General features: G+C 37.7%; 1 protein-coding gene across 1 annotated transcript in view; it reads right to left on the reverse strand.

Moving 5' to 3' along the window:
* Positions 1-11,533: 11,533 nt before the first annotated feature.
* The window catches only part of LOC135203994 (uncharacterized), a 42,098-nt gene continuing 36,918 nt past the window's right edge, over positions 11,534-16,713 (reverse strand). Inside the window, exon 4 of the mRNA XM_064233917.1 lies at positions 11,534-11,991. Within this exon, the coding sequence (XP_064089987.1) occupies positions 11,690-11,991 (302 nt within the window). The 3' untranslated portion in view covers positions 11,534-11,689. The remainder of the gene's footprint in view (positions 11,992-16,713) is intronic.

Raw genomic sequence — 16,713 nt, forward strand, 5'->3', positions numbered from 1 at the left:
AAACACAACCCAAAGTTGCACTTCAAAATATCTGAAAGCGTTCTATTACTGTGTCACCTAGGAGTTCCTCAATGCAATGTAAAATAGAGAAAATGATCAGCTGTTTTCATCTTTATTCTGAGAAAATTCTCTGAAAGTATACCAGATTTGCAAAGAAATGTGAGCTTTTTGAAATAAATTAAAATATAAGAAAAACCATATCTTTTTTCTGCGTTTACAGGCTTCCATCGTAAATTGTTTTTGCCTTTTTAAGGCTACTCATATTTTTCTCCGTTTACAGTCTTTTTCTACTGACTTTTCTCAATGTAAAAAATCCTCTCCTTTTAACAGCTTTTTCACATTGTATCCCGTTTCACCAACTATTCTTCCATCCTTTTGTCCTTTTCAACATCCTTTCGTGCTTCCTTCTTTCCTTTGGAGATTTTTCTCAAATTTTTAGCTTATAGCAGACTTCTCAATCTTCCATTTCTATTGTGCGCTCTACTCGAATTCTCCTCCTTCTCCTCACGCAGATCTCCTCATTCTCCCTTTTCCCCATTTGCAGAATTTTAAAGATTTTTTTTCTCCTGCAGAAGAAAGCGCAAAAGCAAAGTTTTTCCTGAAGTCTTACCAGACGACGACTGTCACGACGCTGAGCGTCGTGCTGACAACTGTGCCTTACTTCTGTGCAGTCAGTAAGTTTCATTATTCTCTTATTGACAAAGTCGAGAGGTCTATAGTTTTCCCTTTGTTTACATAGGCTAGTTGTCGGGCTGTCTTTCTGTCTGCCCAGCATCTCTTACACTAGTGACAGACAATGCCTGATGATCAAGTACCAAATCAAGTAAATGAAAGAGAATCGTTAAGTGTCTTTTTCTATTGGTTAGACTTCCTAAGGATGTGTTTATATGAAATGCAGAAATAGTACCAGGATGAATATTATTATATTACTCAATGAAATAAACTCAATCAACTTTCTCGATTTAAATTACTGTTTTCGTCTTGAATTCACTGAAGTGAATTTATGGCCAGAAGGTCTGAAAAAGAGAGATAAAGTTTCTTAAATGTTCAAAAATCTTTGAAAAAAGAGAAAGAAGACAGTTTAAGAAGATATTTAAAAGGAATTCCAAATTCCTACTGCTGGAAGTATCTCAGTGTCCTGATTCTGGGAGTATCTCAATATCTAAATAATGGAAGGTTCTCAGCCTCCCATTGTCTCACTCTCCAATGAGTGAAAGTCCCTCAATCTCCCCTTATCTTACTCTCCAATTGTTGGAAGTCTTTCAGTGTCATTATGCAGGGAGCCACTTGGTATCCAATTTTTAGATGTGTTTCTGAGATTCTATAATCAAGGTAAATTTCTTTTTACCAAGTTATTCTTACTATCTGTGACTAGAAATATTTCCTATTTTTCACCAGCAACAGTGGGACCACCGGTAGTAGGGTTAGTGCCACCACCTATTCAAGGCTGTACTGGGCGTCGCTTTGGGCGGAAGCTAAGATTCACTATCCGTGATCAGGTTCCAGAGAAAAGTGTCCAGCAGGAGGAAATGGCAAAGGACGTCCCACAGGCGGTGAAGGAGGATAGGAATGAGAGACTCTTCTTCACTTTGTGGCAAAGCACGACCACCACTCTCACCGTGACATCAACCTTGACCAACAACAGTATCACCATTTCGGCTTCAGCCCTTTGCAGTTTCACTAATTACAACGTTCCTGTATGCTAAAAGGACATTCATGTAGCAGTTCTTGGAAAGCTAAAAAGAATTCGCATGTTTGGTTTCCCTCTAGATGTATTTTAGAATTAAGTAAGTTAAGTTAAGAAAACTTTTAAACATTATCAATTAGTGTGTTTTTTCTTGTGAGCCTGTATAGAATAAATGTAGCAGCATAGTTAGCATTTCTTTGATAGCCCTATGTAAGATAAGTTCAGAAATATATTACAGAAGAAACGGGCAAATAATGGAAATTTATTTGTTGACCAAAACTAATAGAAAACTGTCATTGTGAGCCTTCACTCCATATATTCTGACTGTGATCATGAGACATAAAACATCCAGGACAACATGGATACTTGGTGTGAAGCACTAAATCTATTCACAATTCTGTATCCACATCTTCTCTGGCCTTTTGCATCGATACATCAGTAAAGATAGTGAATACCTGAGACATGAACCCATTCTCCCATTTTCATGATCTCACGTGTTTTGCTTTAATCCTAAAAACTTTTAATCACTCTCAACAATTACCATCTGCGTGCATCCCCAGTTACTCTTATATTCAAGCCTGCTAGTTCTGTCATGAACCTTATTTTAGATTCATGTATGTGATGGGCTAACTTCTCCATTCACTTTCAAACTTCTCAGTCAATAGGTTTCAAGATGGAATCTTCATCTGGAGACTGTCATTCCTTGTCTAAACCCGTACTCCATGATTGCTATCAAACCTAACATTTGTCGGAAGTTTAGTCAAAATCTTGCTATTCACCTTACATAATGTACTACATAAAACTATGCCTGAACAAACGTTATAATCGCCTTTATCACCTCTACACATTTTGAAGTAATATATATTGTTCAGGATATAAGTCAGAACCAAGCAAAAATAACTCCTTTCAGAAAGGAAATTCAGACATTCTTCAGTCACCCATCTTGACTGAACCTCTGTTCTCTTTGAATGCCTCATGAATTATCTTACTCTGTTCCTTTTGGCTGCTCCAGAATTAATCCCTTTAGGTACTGCAATGGGCAGAGTCTATCTTGGGTCAGAGGAACTAGCATGGACAGGCCCCCTGGAACCAAGATTATAAAACCAGGAGGCAATCTGCACAGGCCCTTAGAAGATCTCCAGCTATGAAGCTGTTCATCCTCTTCCTTCTTTTGCTCTCCCTCTCCTCTGGGGACCCCCATAGTGCTGTCCACAGTTCAGTAATGGATTAATTTAGAGAGCAGTCATTTACCGTTTTTTAGCATATTTGTCTGTACTTCCGATTCATTCTCTCCAAGGTGACTTTCTCCACAATCGAATCAGCATCATGGTTCCTATGTTGGTTACTGTAATACAGTTCCTCATGGCTATCATCGATGCTGTAAATAATCCCCCTTGTGATGCTAGTAGTGATATTAAATTTAATTGTGATATTCCAGCCTAGACTGGCGTCTGTTACATCGGGAAGTAACTTTGTTGTTTCATGCTAAACATCCCCTAGTTAATCAAACAACGCAGTATTTCTTTCTGTATAAGCTCCCAGTCACTCTCTGTCCCTGTGAGTGAACTTTGATGTGGAATAATAAAAGAAAATCGTGTTTAATGTTCCCATTGTGTCTATTGTCTTAGTACTGATCCTAGAGTGCAATTCCTTTTGAGACTCAATTATCATGGCTAGTTGTGAGAGGAAATTTGGAAACCCTTGGAAATGGCACCCAGATTAAATAGCAACCTTCTCTGCTGAAACCTTACTTCTGTGCCTGGATCATTTCCCACCCACGTGCACTGGTTGACCTGCAATCAACCACTTTCCATTTCATATCTGGACCCATTCGAGTCCCTGTCACCCTGAAGGAGTAACTTGCTACTCACGTAATTTAAATGTAAATATAGTTCAGTTAAACACAATCTCTATAGTTTTATATAATCTTCTTCCATCCATTGATACTGGCTTTCAGCAATAGGTTGTTTGTTATGGTCTTGTTCTCTTGCAAGGCCTCATAGGAGTGCTAGAGAGTCACTTCTATAGTTTTCAGAGTCCGAGAACAGGAGATTTATAACAATATATATTCTCAGCCTCATCATTAGTTGGGGTTGCTGTTTCTAATTAGCCCCCTCCAGCCTTTTCTATCCAGAAGGGATCTGTTAACATAACAGATGTTGGCACATCCTGACTCTAACCCTCCCTATTAATACAGGCTTGGCACCGGCATTGAATTCAGTTGGCTTTCCTGTCCCTGTTACTATGTTTTACAAACATATGCACACACATATAGTATATAAAATAGTTTGCCTATCTATTGGAATATGAGAGACTGCCTATGAAATTTTTGCCAATATGAATCTTATTTTCTGAAATTACGGGGCTTGTTTCATAACCCAGTCGTCAAAGCTAACTGTAGCTAGTTCAACAGTGGTAACAGTGCAGGACCTCACTGGGAGCAATGCGTGAGCCCCTGGCATGTCTCAGCATCTCCCGGTGGCAAATTCCCGAGATGTATACACTGGTATTGCACAAGCCCGTCTTTTTTTTTTTTTCTTTTTTTGCTATGCCCCTAGATTAGGTTACATTAAGTTGGGTTAGCTCGGGTTAGACCAAAAAGGATTCTCGTAGGTAATTTGGGTGCGGGAAACGTAATGACATTATTTTCAGGATGATTCCACAGCAAGTTTTTTTAGGAAATCCTCCCAGTGCTCTCAAGTTGTATGACTCTGCCAGCAGGTCGCTCCACAATTGAGGGGACAATTCGGCCTTTTATAAGACATTACTCACGGAAGATATCCTCATAGGCAAAATGGTTTCTCTGTGTCTCACTTTGTTTGGTTTTATGTACAACCCTCCACAGGGAAGATTCCCTCTCTAGGAGGCACTTGTATGTTTTCTAAATAAGTTGCTTCTTGTATTTTATAATTGTCTTTTAGTATTTTTCACCATTATTATAGCTCCTGCAGCAAAGGAGAGTCTTTAGGTTATTTTTAAAGTTGCTTTCTTCTTGTGTGATCTTCACTTCAGGCAGTACTGGTGACATACACCAAACATACTTCTACCTTCATTATTGAATGTCATTATATTCACAGACTGCTGGACTTTAATGAATCTTGATTTTTCAGTATCCTAAAATGTTGTAACATTGACACAGAATGGAATATATAACTTAGGCCAAAGTTGAGGTCATTCAATGCTGGAAAGGAATTTGAGAAAAAAAAAGTTTTAAAGGTGTGACAGGATAACCTCGCATTTCTACTATGAAAAGAATGTTGTTAGGAGAGGTAAGAAATTAGGATGGAAGAAAGAGAATGAGAATAGAGGTATAGTAAAAGGAATGACAAGGGTTGCAGGTTGGGACCTAAGGGACGCTGCAGAGAACCTTAAGTTATCCTACACGGCACTATCCCCGTAGAGGGTAATAACATGGGTTCCCTTTCTCCTTCTTATGTCACATTTTCACAGGATAATGAACCTTCCTCAAGGTCTCCTTTGTTTATATAGTGAAGGGTTACAAGTTCTACACACTTGTACAAAAAATGCTTTCTGTTCAAATAATTAAGTCGTTGATTATATCATATTGTAATCATGACTACTTTGAACACCAGATTTCTTGTAAGAAACTAGGCCTATTGGATTCCTTTGTCTGTGAAATTTTCCATTCAGAAAGCAATGTCCTCATTTCCACCAAGGATGACGCTGATATCAAATGGGTTCAAGTGGTCCTGGTAATAAAACATTAGAAATTACTTTGGCAGGGCCGGGGAATACTTCTCAGGGGATTTCCGCTTCAAGCGGACTATGTAGTGGTGTGAGATGGATCCAACACGAAGCTGATGGTAATGAGTTTCCATGTGCAGTAACACCTCTCTCTGCAAGAAAAAATGTCTCCATTTATAAAGTGGAATGGCAGGCACACTTTCCATGAGACAGTGAATGAGTTCTAACTTGAATTCCCAACTAAATGTGCCCGATGCGGCTCGATGTAGTCGAGGTTCGGGATCATGAGCGTAACCTGGCCTGGCTCAGCCAAACTTCATTCAGAGGAATTATAGCACTAACGATTATTAGACACCAAAGATGCAGAAACAATGAATGACTTAGGCGTAGCGGTTTCCAACAGAGTAGAAGTATTAACTCTAGGGCTGAGAACTAGAAGGGCCAATGTCATAAAACCATGTCTTCAGAAAAACGCATTTAAAATATTGCTTCCTTTATTAAAAATTTAGGTAAGTACAGCAAACGAAAGCTTTTTTTTTTCGGGGGTGATTGCTTAACTTATAACCTGTTATTTCCGGTTCAAGGCATTGCTTTATTGTTGAACATTTTAAAGAAAAAAATATATTAGTCAAAACGTTGAAAATTTTGTTTCCTGCAAATTGTGTAAATTTTTTTTTTATATATATTTTGAATTTAAGCCACATCTTTCTATTGGCTATATATATTGCAATATCAGTAAGATTCTTGCTTGGAATTAAATAAAACATCCTCAATCAATGGCTAAAGAAATTGAAAAAACAAGATTGATACATTAGCAAACACAAGTAGATTAGTCAAAATAAATAAAAAATTTGATATATTTTTAACATGTAGAGTTCAATAGAAAAGTAATGATCTATAGTCATTAGGATATCAGTCATAACACTCACACAATGGGTTCATCATCTAAATAAACATCATCTGAAGCATCTTCTGCTGCCTGCAGGCTTCTGTAAAAATGTCTGCTTCCTGCAGAAATAAGTGGAAGGAGATCCATCAAGTCCTTCAACTTTTTGGGTGGAATTTTCCTTGGTCCCTTTTCAAGCTGTGGGAGAATCCACATGGGTGGTCTTCCTTTTTCCTTTCTTCTTAAATCTAAATGCTGTGGTGTAGCATTTTGGAAAAAGGATGTCCAGCACATAATCTGGCCAATTTCATTTTGATTGTATTACATCTTGATTTTCATTCAATTTACTTGTTGTCCATTTTTATCTTTGTGGCGATTCACCAGAGGGCCAGCAGACATATACAAACTTTTAAAATTAATGAGATCTGCTGTTTGCATTTCAGTCACTTGTAATTTATTTTTTCTATGGATTGCTCTGATGGTTTTGCTCCAGTCCCGTGGCACCTCAATATTTGCAGCTGATTTCTTATATTTTTCTATCAAGACATGTACTGTGTCTGCTTCCATGTGTGTATGGCTAGGTTCTAAAAAGGAATGTGTTATTTTTATCTACTTACTCCTGGAAACATGCATAAGCATGGCTGCAAATAAGTGGTTCCTATTTTGGCCACCACACGAGTCACTGAATAGCCGAATATCCTTAATGTTTTCTGGGAGGCCATTCAACCATTTCATTACACATGAACCTATTTCTTGGCCACCCTTTTTTCAATTGTTTTATCCCATATCATGCAGTGTGCTTTATTTCCATCCACACTTGTTTCAAAAATGGTTAGGTTATGTACAGCAAGTTGTCTCTTGTAGTAAACTATTCCTGTCAGCAACATTGGGCAAGGCAATACTTTCTGGAGGTCAAAGGATGCAGTAACAATTCCTTTGTTTTTAGCAGCAAACTCTTTATCAGCTCTTTTTTCATTGTAAGCCATCTCTGCTAGTTCATGGCGTTTTGCTTTCTCTTCTTCAATGCGATTTTTATCATCCTCACCAGCAGTCAGTAGGGATGCCTTAAAAGTGTCACATTTTTCACAAGTGTCCTGGGATGGGTGATGGAAGGACAGATTGAAGCCTTCATTGAAGATTTTTCTGTACATTGACTCTTTTTCTGGTGTCAAGTTGTTGTCATGGCAGTATTTTTGGTACAATCGATACATCTGAGCTATTGTGAGATCTGGATTCAAATATTTTCTTTGTGAGTCTGCACCGGTATAGTGACTTTTCCAGGCCCGAAACTGGTTAATTTGCATCTAAATCATCTCTAGTGATTTGGGGGATATTTTCTTCAGTTTCCCATGTTTGCCGCTTCCATCCGGTGCTACAATGCCACTTTCAGACTGTCGCATCTTCTCTGTAACAGTTCTAGCTTTCTTGAGCATCATACCATAAGTAGATATAAAAATTTTTGGCACACTTCCTTTTCAGGTTTTGCTTCTTTGAGAAAGTAGTGCCTTGAAAATCTTCGGCTTTCACCTTCGCTGCGTCGCAACCTCTGACTTTTCTTATTTTCTTCAATAATCAAACCACAAAGGATTTGATTTTGTTCTTCTGGTGTTGCATTTCTATAATCCTGGTATATCATCCTCCGATCCTCTTCTTTAAACTTCTCATAGCATCTTCTCCGACAGCTTTATCGGCATGGGCTTCTCATAGGCTGACCTTTCATCAATTTTCCTGTTGTGGAAACATATTCTTCTCCTCTCGCCTTCTTCCTTTTGCAAATATTTCTCTTCCTACTCTGACTTCTTCCTGTTACTGGTACATCATCTGTAATAAAAGAATAAAAACAAGTCAGCAAAAATTTAATGAATATGATACCATTCTTATCCTAATAAATACTATTCATAACAACAGAACGAGTGCTATACCTTGCAAAATCTAAGATTTTGTAAAGTAACAATCTTTTACTATATTAATGTAATCGTGAAATTTGTAATATCTGAGTCTAAAAACGTAAGAAAAAAATATTTTATTACCTAGGATGGAATCCCCTTCTTCATCAGATTCATTTGAAGACGGTCGTAGTCCTTATCAACAACAGAATCATCGGTATCACTTTCCTCTTGGTTCTCCATTATGACAACCTAGTTAGAAGACTGCAGGAGGGAGACTGGTGGGAGAGCGATTAAATCGATTGTAATAAGTCTTGGAACCACATTAGTAACAGAAACAATGGTTAGAAATAGTATTTTTAAAGTTATGTACAGGTGAATTATAAACGGGATAGTGCACAAGAAAGGCTGAAGTTGACATTGGCCTCTCACGTGGCCCTCTATGGTTGTAGTAAAGAAATGCAGCAAGGGCCAATCTCAACATTGGCCTTTCTAGCATGAATATTGTTCATTTGTCACTCGACTTTGGCAAGAATAGAGCGCAATATTGTAGCTCCCTGAACCCGTGGCAACATTGGCCATTATAGCACTGAAACAGAGATAAATTTCTAGTTTAGTGACGGTCTTAACTACAATCGGCCATTTTTTGACATTGGCCCTTGTAGTTCTCAGCCCTAGAAATTAGGATCTACACGGTTGTATAGGGATGCCGCTAGCCCCGTGACCTGAGAGACTTACCTGTGATGTCCCCAGATGCGAAAGGATGCCTCTTCAAAGGCAGTCGTTGGTACGCTGATCCGGTACCTTCCCCATTGTTTGAGAGGTAGCTTCCCCAAGCACCAACCTGGCTCCTGAGGGCCTCGGTAAGGTGGTGGTTGCCCTCGGGGTAGCATGGTCACGTGACATCTATGTTGGCCGGTATTTAAACTCCCAGGACTTTGATCTAGTTAATTTCACTCCCGATAGCAAATTCCCGAGATCTATAATAGCATCACACAATCCCTGGCATTTTTTTTTTTTTCATGACCCTAGGTTAAGTTTGGTCAGGTTAGGTTAGTTCAAAGAGGAACCCTCCTGTTAAATTGGTGTTGAGAAATTTAATGAGATTATTTTGAAGGAGATTCTAGTTTTTAAGATATAGCGCCCCTCTTTTCCAGGGAAGGTTCTAGTTAATAATAGGTTACAGTTTGCGAATATGCCTCTTTAACTCCTGGTAAATTGAGCATCAGTTTCTTTAACACCCGATAATTTGACACCCAAAATAAACAAATAGATCATTATTAGTAAGCATATATTTTGGAAACACCTAGTTTATGAAATGAAAATAACTTGATTTAACTGTTTATGAAGTCAAAGACTTAGTTTACATATAATTTTTTTTTTATCATTCATATATTTCAATGACATTTGGTAGCAGCTGGACCTGAGGTTCTGACGGTACAGAAACATTTCTATAACCATGTCTCATACCATTTTGAGCACCCAAACTTTGGGCAAAGAAATCCGTAGATTGCTTAAGTTACATTAACGAAAGACACAAAACAAATGCTGATAGAACAAAAAACAAGAAGTGATCTGACCTCCACCTTACTCGGGTCACGTGCTAGATTTTCCTCGCATATATAAGCCATAAACATTATATTCCTAATGTTTAATCAACGTAAATTAAAAAGGGCTAAAATCTACGGGCAAATAGAGCCTTGTTTCACCAACGAAAATCAAAATAAATATGCAATATTTTATCATAAATAAATTTTCTGTACTGTTTAACATTCCCATTATTTATTTTATACACTTTCATTCTAATAGGTAAATCAAAATGCTCCTATCCTAAAATTCCTGTATCCTTGACTAGGGGATGTGTAGTATGAAACAACGTTACTTCCCGATGTAACAGATGCTAGTCTAGGTTGGAATATCACAATTAGATTTAATATCACTACTAGCATCACAAGGTGAATTATTTACATCATCGATGATAGGCATGGGGAACTGCATTACAGTAACCAACATAGGAACTGCGATGCTGAGTCAAAAGAGTGGAAAGTTGCCTTGGAAAGAATGAATTGGATATACAGACAAAGAGGCAAAAAATAGTACCTGACTGCACTTGAAATTACTACATTACAGTGCATGGGCATCTGTGGTCTTGCTTTCTTCCGAATTGCTGAGCATGGGACAGCACTATGACAATAAAGGAACACAAGGGGGTCCCTAGAGGAGAGAGGAAGCAAAAGGAGGAAGAGGAGTGAACAGCTTCGTAGCTGGAAATCTTCTAAGGGCCTGTGCAGTTTGCCTCCTGGTTTTATAATCTCGGTTCCAACGGGCCTGTGTCCAGGCTTGACCTCTGGCCCAAGATAGACTCTGCCCACTGCAGTACCTAAAGGGATTAATTCTGGAGCAGCCAATTGGAACAGAGTAAGATGATTAATGAGCCATTCAAAGAGAACGGAGGCTCAGTGAAAATGGGCTACTGAAGAATGTCTGGATTTTCTTTCTGAAAGGCGTTGTTTTTTTATTGGTTCTGGCTTAAATCCTGAACAATATATATTGCTTCAAAATGTGTAAAGGTGATAAAAGCGATTATAATGATTGTTCAGGCATAGTTTTATGCAGTACATTATATAAAGCACCGTCCACACGGTCGAACTTTCCCCGACAGACTTTGTTCGATGTGACATCAGAGGCAGGAAAAGTCAGAACTTTATCCCCAGTTTCTCCACTTCTGAGCTCACATTGAACAAAGTCTGTCGGGCAAAGTTCGACCGTGTAGATTGGGATTTAGGTGAACAGCAAGATTTTGACTGAACTTCTGATAAATGTTAGGTTTGATAGCATCGTAGAGTACGGGTTTAGAGAAGGAATGACAGTGTCTTCTTTCATCTAGAAACCTATTGACTAAGAAGTTTGAAAGTTGATGGAGAAGTTTGCCCATCACATACATGAATCTGAAAAAAGGTTCTTGATAGAACTAGCACACGTGAATATAAGAGTTACTGGGGATGCGCGCAGATGGTAATCTGTTCAGAGTGATTAAAAGTTTTTAGGATTAAGAAAAAACACGTGAGATCAAGAAAATGGGAGAATGGGTCCAAGTCTTGGGTATTCACTATCTTTACTGATGTATCGATGTAAAGGGCCAAAGAAGATGTGGATACAGAACTGTGACCGGATTTAGTGCTTCACACCAAGTATCCATGTTTTACGTCTTATGATCACAATCAGAATATATGCATTGAAGGCTCACAATGACAGTTTTCTTTTAGTTTGGGTCAACAAATCAATTTTCATTATTTGCCTGTTTCTTCTGAAATATATATCTGAACTTAAGTTACATAGGGTTATCAAAGAAATGCTAATTATGCTGCTATATTTATTGTATACAGGGTCGCAAGAAAAACACACTGATTTACAAGGTTTAAAAGTTTTCTTAACCTAACTTACTAAATTCTAAGATACATCTGGAGGGAAACCAAACATACGAATCCTTTTCCTCCTGTCAAGAGCTGCTATGTGAATGCCCTTTTAGCACAGAGGGACGTTGTAATTAGCGAAGGTGCAAAGGGCTGAAGCCGAAATGGTGATGCTGGTGTTGGTCAAGGTTGATGTCACGGTGAGAGTGGTGGTCGTGCTTTGCCACAAGGTGAAGAAGAGCCTCTCGTTCTTGTCTTCCTTCACCGCCTGTGGGACTTCCTCTATTGACTCCTCCAGCTGGACGCTTTTCTCTGGAATCTTGTCACGGATGCTGAGTCTTCGCTTCCGCCTCAAGTTACGACCAGTACAGGCTTGAATAGGTGGTGGTGGTGGACTACCTGCTGCCGTTGTTGCTGGTAAAAATTAGGAAATACTTGTAGTCATAGTTAGTAAGAATAACTTGGTAAAAAGAAATTTACATTGGTTATAGATCTCAGAAACACATAAAAATTGGATTAAGTGGCCCCTTGCATAATGACACTGAAAGACTTCCAACAATTGGAGAGTGAGATAAGGGCGGTCGAGGGACTTTCACTCTCTGGAGGGTGAGGGAGTTTCATTCATTGGAGAGTGAGATAATGGGAGGCAGTAGGAATTTGACATTTTTTTCATTTATCTTTTTATACTGCCGTCTGCCTCTTTTATCAACGATTTTTTAACATTCAAGAAATTTTATCTTTCTTTTTCAGACCATTTGGCCGTAACTACTCTTTATTGAATTCAAAACGAAAACGGTAATTTAAATCGAGAAAGTTTATTGAGTTTATTTCATGGAGCAATATACTAAATATTCATCCTGGTACGATTTCTGTACTTCGTATATACACAGCCTTGGGAAGTCTAACCACTAGAAAAAAACACTTAAGGATTCTCTTTCTGTCCATCTAGTGTAAGAGAAAGGCAGACAGACAGACAGACAGACACAGTAAACAAAGGGAAAACTATAGACCCCTCGACTTTGTCAACAGGGGTCTAATGAAACTTACTGACAGCACAGAAGTAAGGCACTGTAGTCAGCACGACACTCAGCGTCGTGACAGTCGTCGTCTGGTAAGATTTCAGGAAAAACTTGGCATTCGCGCTTTCTTCTGCGGAGGAACAAAGATTTTAGAAATAACGGAAAGTTTATGGTTTAAAAAATAAGACAATATGAGAAGAGTATGCAAACCTGCAAATGAGAAAAGGAGGTATGAGAAGATCCTGAGTGTGGAAGAGAATTTGAAAAGAGCGAAAAAGAGAAATGGAAGATTGACAAGAGTCTGCACAGAGATAGAAATTTGAGAAAAGTCTCTTGCCAGGTATGGACATGTAATTCAAAGCAAAGGAAGCATCGGTTTATGAACTCACACTGAAGCAAGTCTGGATAAAGGAGGGAGGTTTAGAGAAAATTAGAGAAAATATCAACAAACCCTGGTAGTGTGTACAAGTGACAATAAAAAGATCCAAAATAAGGTCCAAAAACCTGCAGCGCAGTATTGTTGGGCTGACGCATTCAAGGTTAGGTTAGCTTAGGTTTGGATAAACTAAAATGCATGAATACTCACCCTTCCCTCCTTAACTTGCCTCAAGAAACATTCACTTCAAAATACCTTTAGAACATTTATCTATTTACTTTGGAGGCTCTCAAAATCAGTGTCAAAAGTTTTTGAAGAAATTCAAACTTATAGTGGCTTACCTTTGACCTCAGACGATCCATGCACCAGGGCAGGAGCGGCTATTAGGGCTAGCAGGACTATACTCAGAGTCAGCTTCTGTACAAAGGAACATGAGAAGACGAAATCAGAAAACGGGAACCGACAACATCTGTATTTCTTGAAGCAACAGAAAATGAAAGCTTTGCAGGTCATCTCGAACAGCAGTTTGGCCTTTCCTTTTAGGCAGTCGGAGCCGAAGAACCATTTAGTAAAAAAAAATATTCATACGACGAAATCTATTTATGTACATTTTAAAGAGCAACGCAATCCAATATGCAATGTAAATTCCATCGCACAAAAATTTTTTCGAATACAGTCGTCTTAACTGATCGTGCTCTGCAGGTATATTTTATGCCATGTATATCTAATGTGTACATCAGAAATTTCCTGATTTAGTTTTTTTTTCTTCAGTGGGGCACCCTGTCAACTCTCGATTCTACTTTTTTGCTTTATAAAAATGTCTGCGTTCTCTCATGTACTATATAAGCGGGGCAGGTCTATGGTACGAAGAAAACACGGTAGTTCTTCCGTTGGTACATGTAAACGGTATCCTTTCTGTCCATTGTACAACATAGACGGTGTACTTTGAGAAACAGGTCTACATATTAAAAAGTTCTGCGTTTCCTCATTGTCATTATAATTTCGTTTCACTTTACACCAATGATCTCATTTCAGTAAACAAGAACTAAAAGTGATCTCACCAAATCAAAATATGTGCGATGATATCAGTAATTATGGGCATGTCAGAGATTCAGTAGGTAATATTGGGACATAAGAGGTTATTCAGCGCTGAAACGGAATTGACAGTAAAATGTTTGGAAGGTGTAACATGAGTAAGAAAAAAAAAACTCATTCTGGAAGAAAAAAGAAAAGAAAAGCAAGAGAATCCTTCTGGAAGATCTGGAACAAGAATCTCTTTGTCAGAGGACGAAAAATCTTACTAAGTTCAAACAAAAAGAATGATCTCATTAAGTAAAGACAAAACAGAAATTCACGACGCACAGACAGTACAGAATCTCATTGATAAGTAAGAAGTTATTTCTTATCAAACGAACGGACGCCGAGAGGGGGACCGATCCGATATTCAAGATTCAAAACTCTTCGCATATCCTTTCCGAATTGTATGGCGAGAAAATTCATCCGCAATTCGCCCAACTATTTTTTGTTTATCTCTGTCAGGACAAGAGAACCAGTTTACTCACCATTGCAGCGGTTGACCGAAAAGCAACACTGTTCCACAAACTGCCTGTCTCCGTTTATATAGTGTCCAGTCATCTCTATAGTTGACTAGGAGACAAAAACTGTTGAGGAAAAAATTACCCAAAAGTAAACTTCATAGCAGGTTGCAGCTCGCTATTTTTTTTCCCTCGAAAACAGGAAAGAAGCTGCCACAAAATTCATTGTTAATACATATTGCCCCTTGGCAGTGTCTGGTTCAGTGTTGCAGATGTATTGATTCGTCTCCGAAGAGAGACGAAATGTTTTCTGCTTCGCTGCAGAAACAGAGACTGCAAAGCTTCACAAAATGTAAGTGAAATTATGTATGTCAATATGTCTGATTTCCTGACACAATGAAAAACGCCATTGTGTCAGGAAAATCAGACATATTGACATACACAATCTCACTTACATTTTGTAGAAGCTTTTGCTGTCTCTGTTTCTATATAGAAGCTGAAGACTACATTTTCGTTTCCTTAAAAGTACAGGATGACTAGAAAACTCTTCGGAGACGCGTCAATACACATCTGCAACACCTAACCAGACGCCGCAGACAAGTGACAATATGTATTAACAATGAATTTCGAGGCAGCTTCTTTCCTGTTTTCGAGGGGGAAAAAATAGCGAGCTGTTACCTGCCATTCTCTTTACTTTTGGGTTATTCCTTCCTCCACAGTATTGACGCGTCCCAGTCAACAACAGGCAAGACTGGAAACTATATATATATATATATATATATATATATATATATATATATATATATATATATATATATATATTATATATATATATATATATATATATATATATATATATATATTATTTACAATTAAAATTCAATTATGTAATAAGTTACATAAAAACAAAGAAAAATAAGATAAAATTACATAATTACTATAAGTTACATTAAAATTAACAAAGGAAAATAAAATAATATAAAATTACACAACAACAAGACTAAATAACCGAAACTCGCAGCAAAATCTTAAAATATAGAGAAATACACTGTTTGTTGTCAAAGAGAGCAGTTCAGGGTTCGCATCTTCGAACATCTCGGAAGATCTGTTAGGACAAATAGGCTATTAAGCAAACCACCATTTTGTGCTATTCGTCAACACTGAAGAATATGACCATCCTATCAATGTAGATTCCTTTTCAGTCCTTACTTGCAGAGCCAATGCAATGGAGCTCGGAGTGGTTGCGTCTCTATATACCCTAAGAGATAAACCCTCTCTTTGTAATAATGAGAGGTCTGTTGAATTGCTGTTTTTAGATTTTTTTCTGCTCTCTTTGACAACAAACAGTGTATTTCCCTATATTTTAAAATTTTGCTGCGAGTTTAGGTTATTATGTCTTGTAATTGTGAAATCTTATATTATTTTATTTTGCTTTGTTAATTTTAATGTAATTTTCGATCAAGTGCTACAATGGTGAGTAAACTGGTCCTCTTGTCCTGACAGAGATAAACAAAAAACCGTTGGGCGAATTGCGGATGAATTTTTCTTGTTTTGCAATTCGGAAAAGATATGCGAAGTCTGTGAAACTTTCTGCGTTCGTTGCTTGATGAGATGACTTCTTACTTAATTAATGAGATTCTGTACTGTCTGTGCGTCGTGAATTTCTGTTTTGTCTTTACTTCATGAGATCATTCTCTTTGTTTGAACTTATTGAGATTTTTCGTCCTTTGACAAAGAGATTCTTGTTCCAGATCTTCCAGAAGGATTCTCTTGTTTTATTTAATGTTTTTTTTCCTGAATAAGTTTTTTTCTTACTCCTGTTACACCTTCCAAACCTTTTACTGTCAATTCCATTTTAGCACTGAATGACCTCTTAGGTCCCAGTGCTTGGCCTTTAGCCTAGATTCTATTATAGTCAATTCAATTCATCAAATAGTGTAGCATCAGACATATTATTATTTTATTATTATTATTATTATTATTTCTTTTTTTTTTTTTTTTGCACTGTTAAGATTTTGTTCTGGTATTACCTACTGAAGCTCTTTCATACATATAATTATTGAGATCATCGCATATATTTTGACTTGTGAGATCACTTTTAGTTCTTGCTTATTAAAAAGAGATTAATGGTGTAAAATGAAACGAAGAAGGTGTAATGATAATGAGGAAACGCATAACTTCATAATATGTAGTCGTGTTCCTAAAA

This window comes from Macrobrachium nipponense, chromosome 44, assembly GCF_015104395.2.
Source record: "Macrobrachium nipponense isolate FS-2020 chromosome 44, ASM1510439v2, whole genome shotgun sequence".
NCBI lineage: Eukaryota > Metazoa > Arthropoda > Malacostraca > Decapoda > Palaemonidae > Macrobrachium > Macrobrachium nipponense.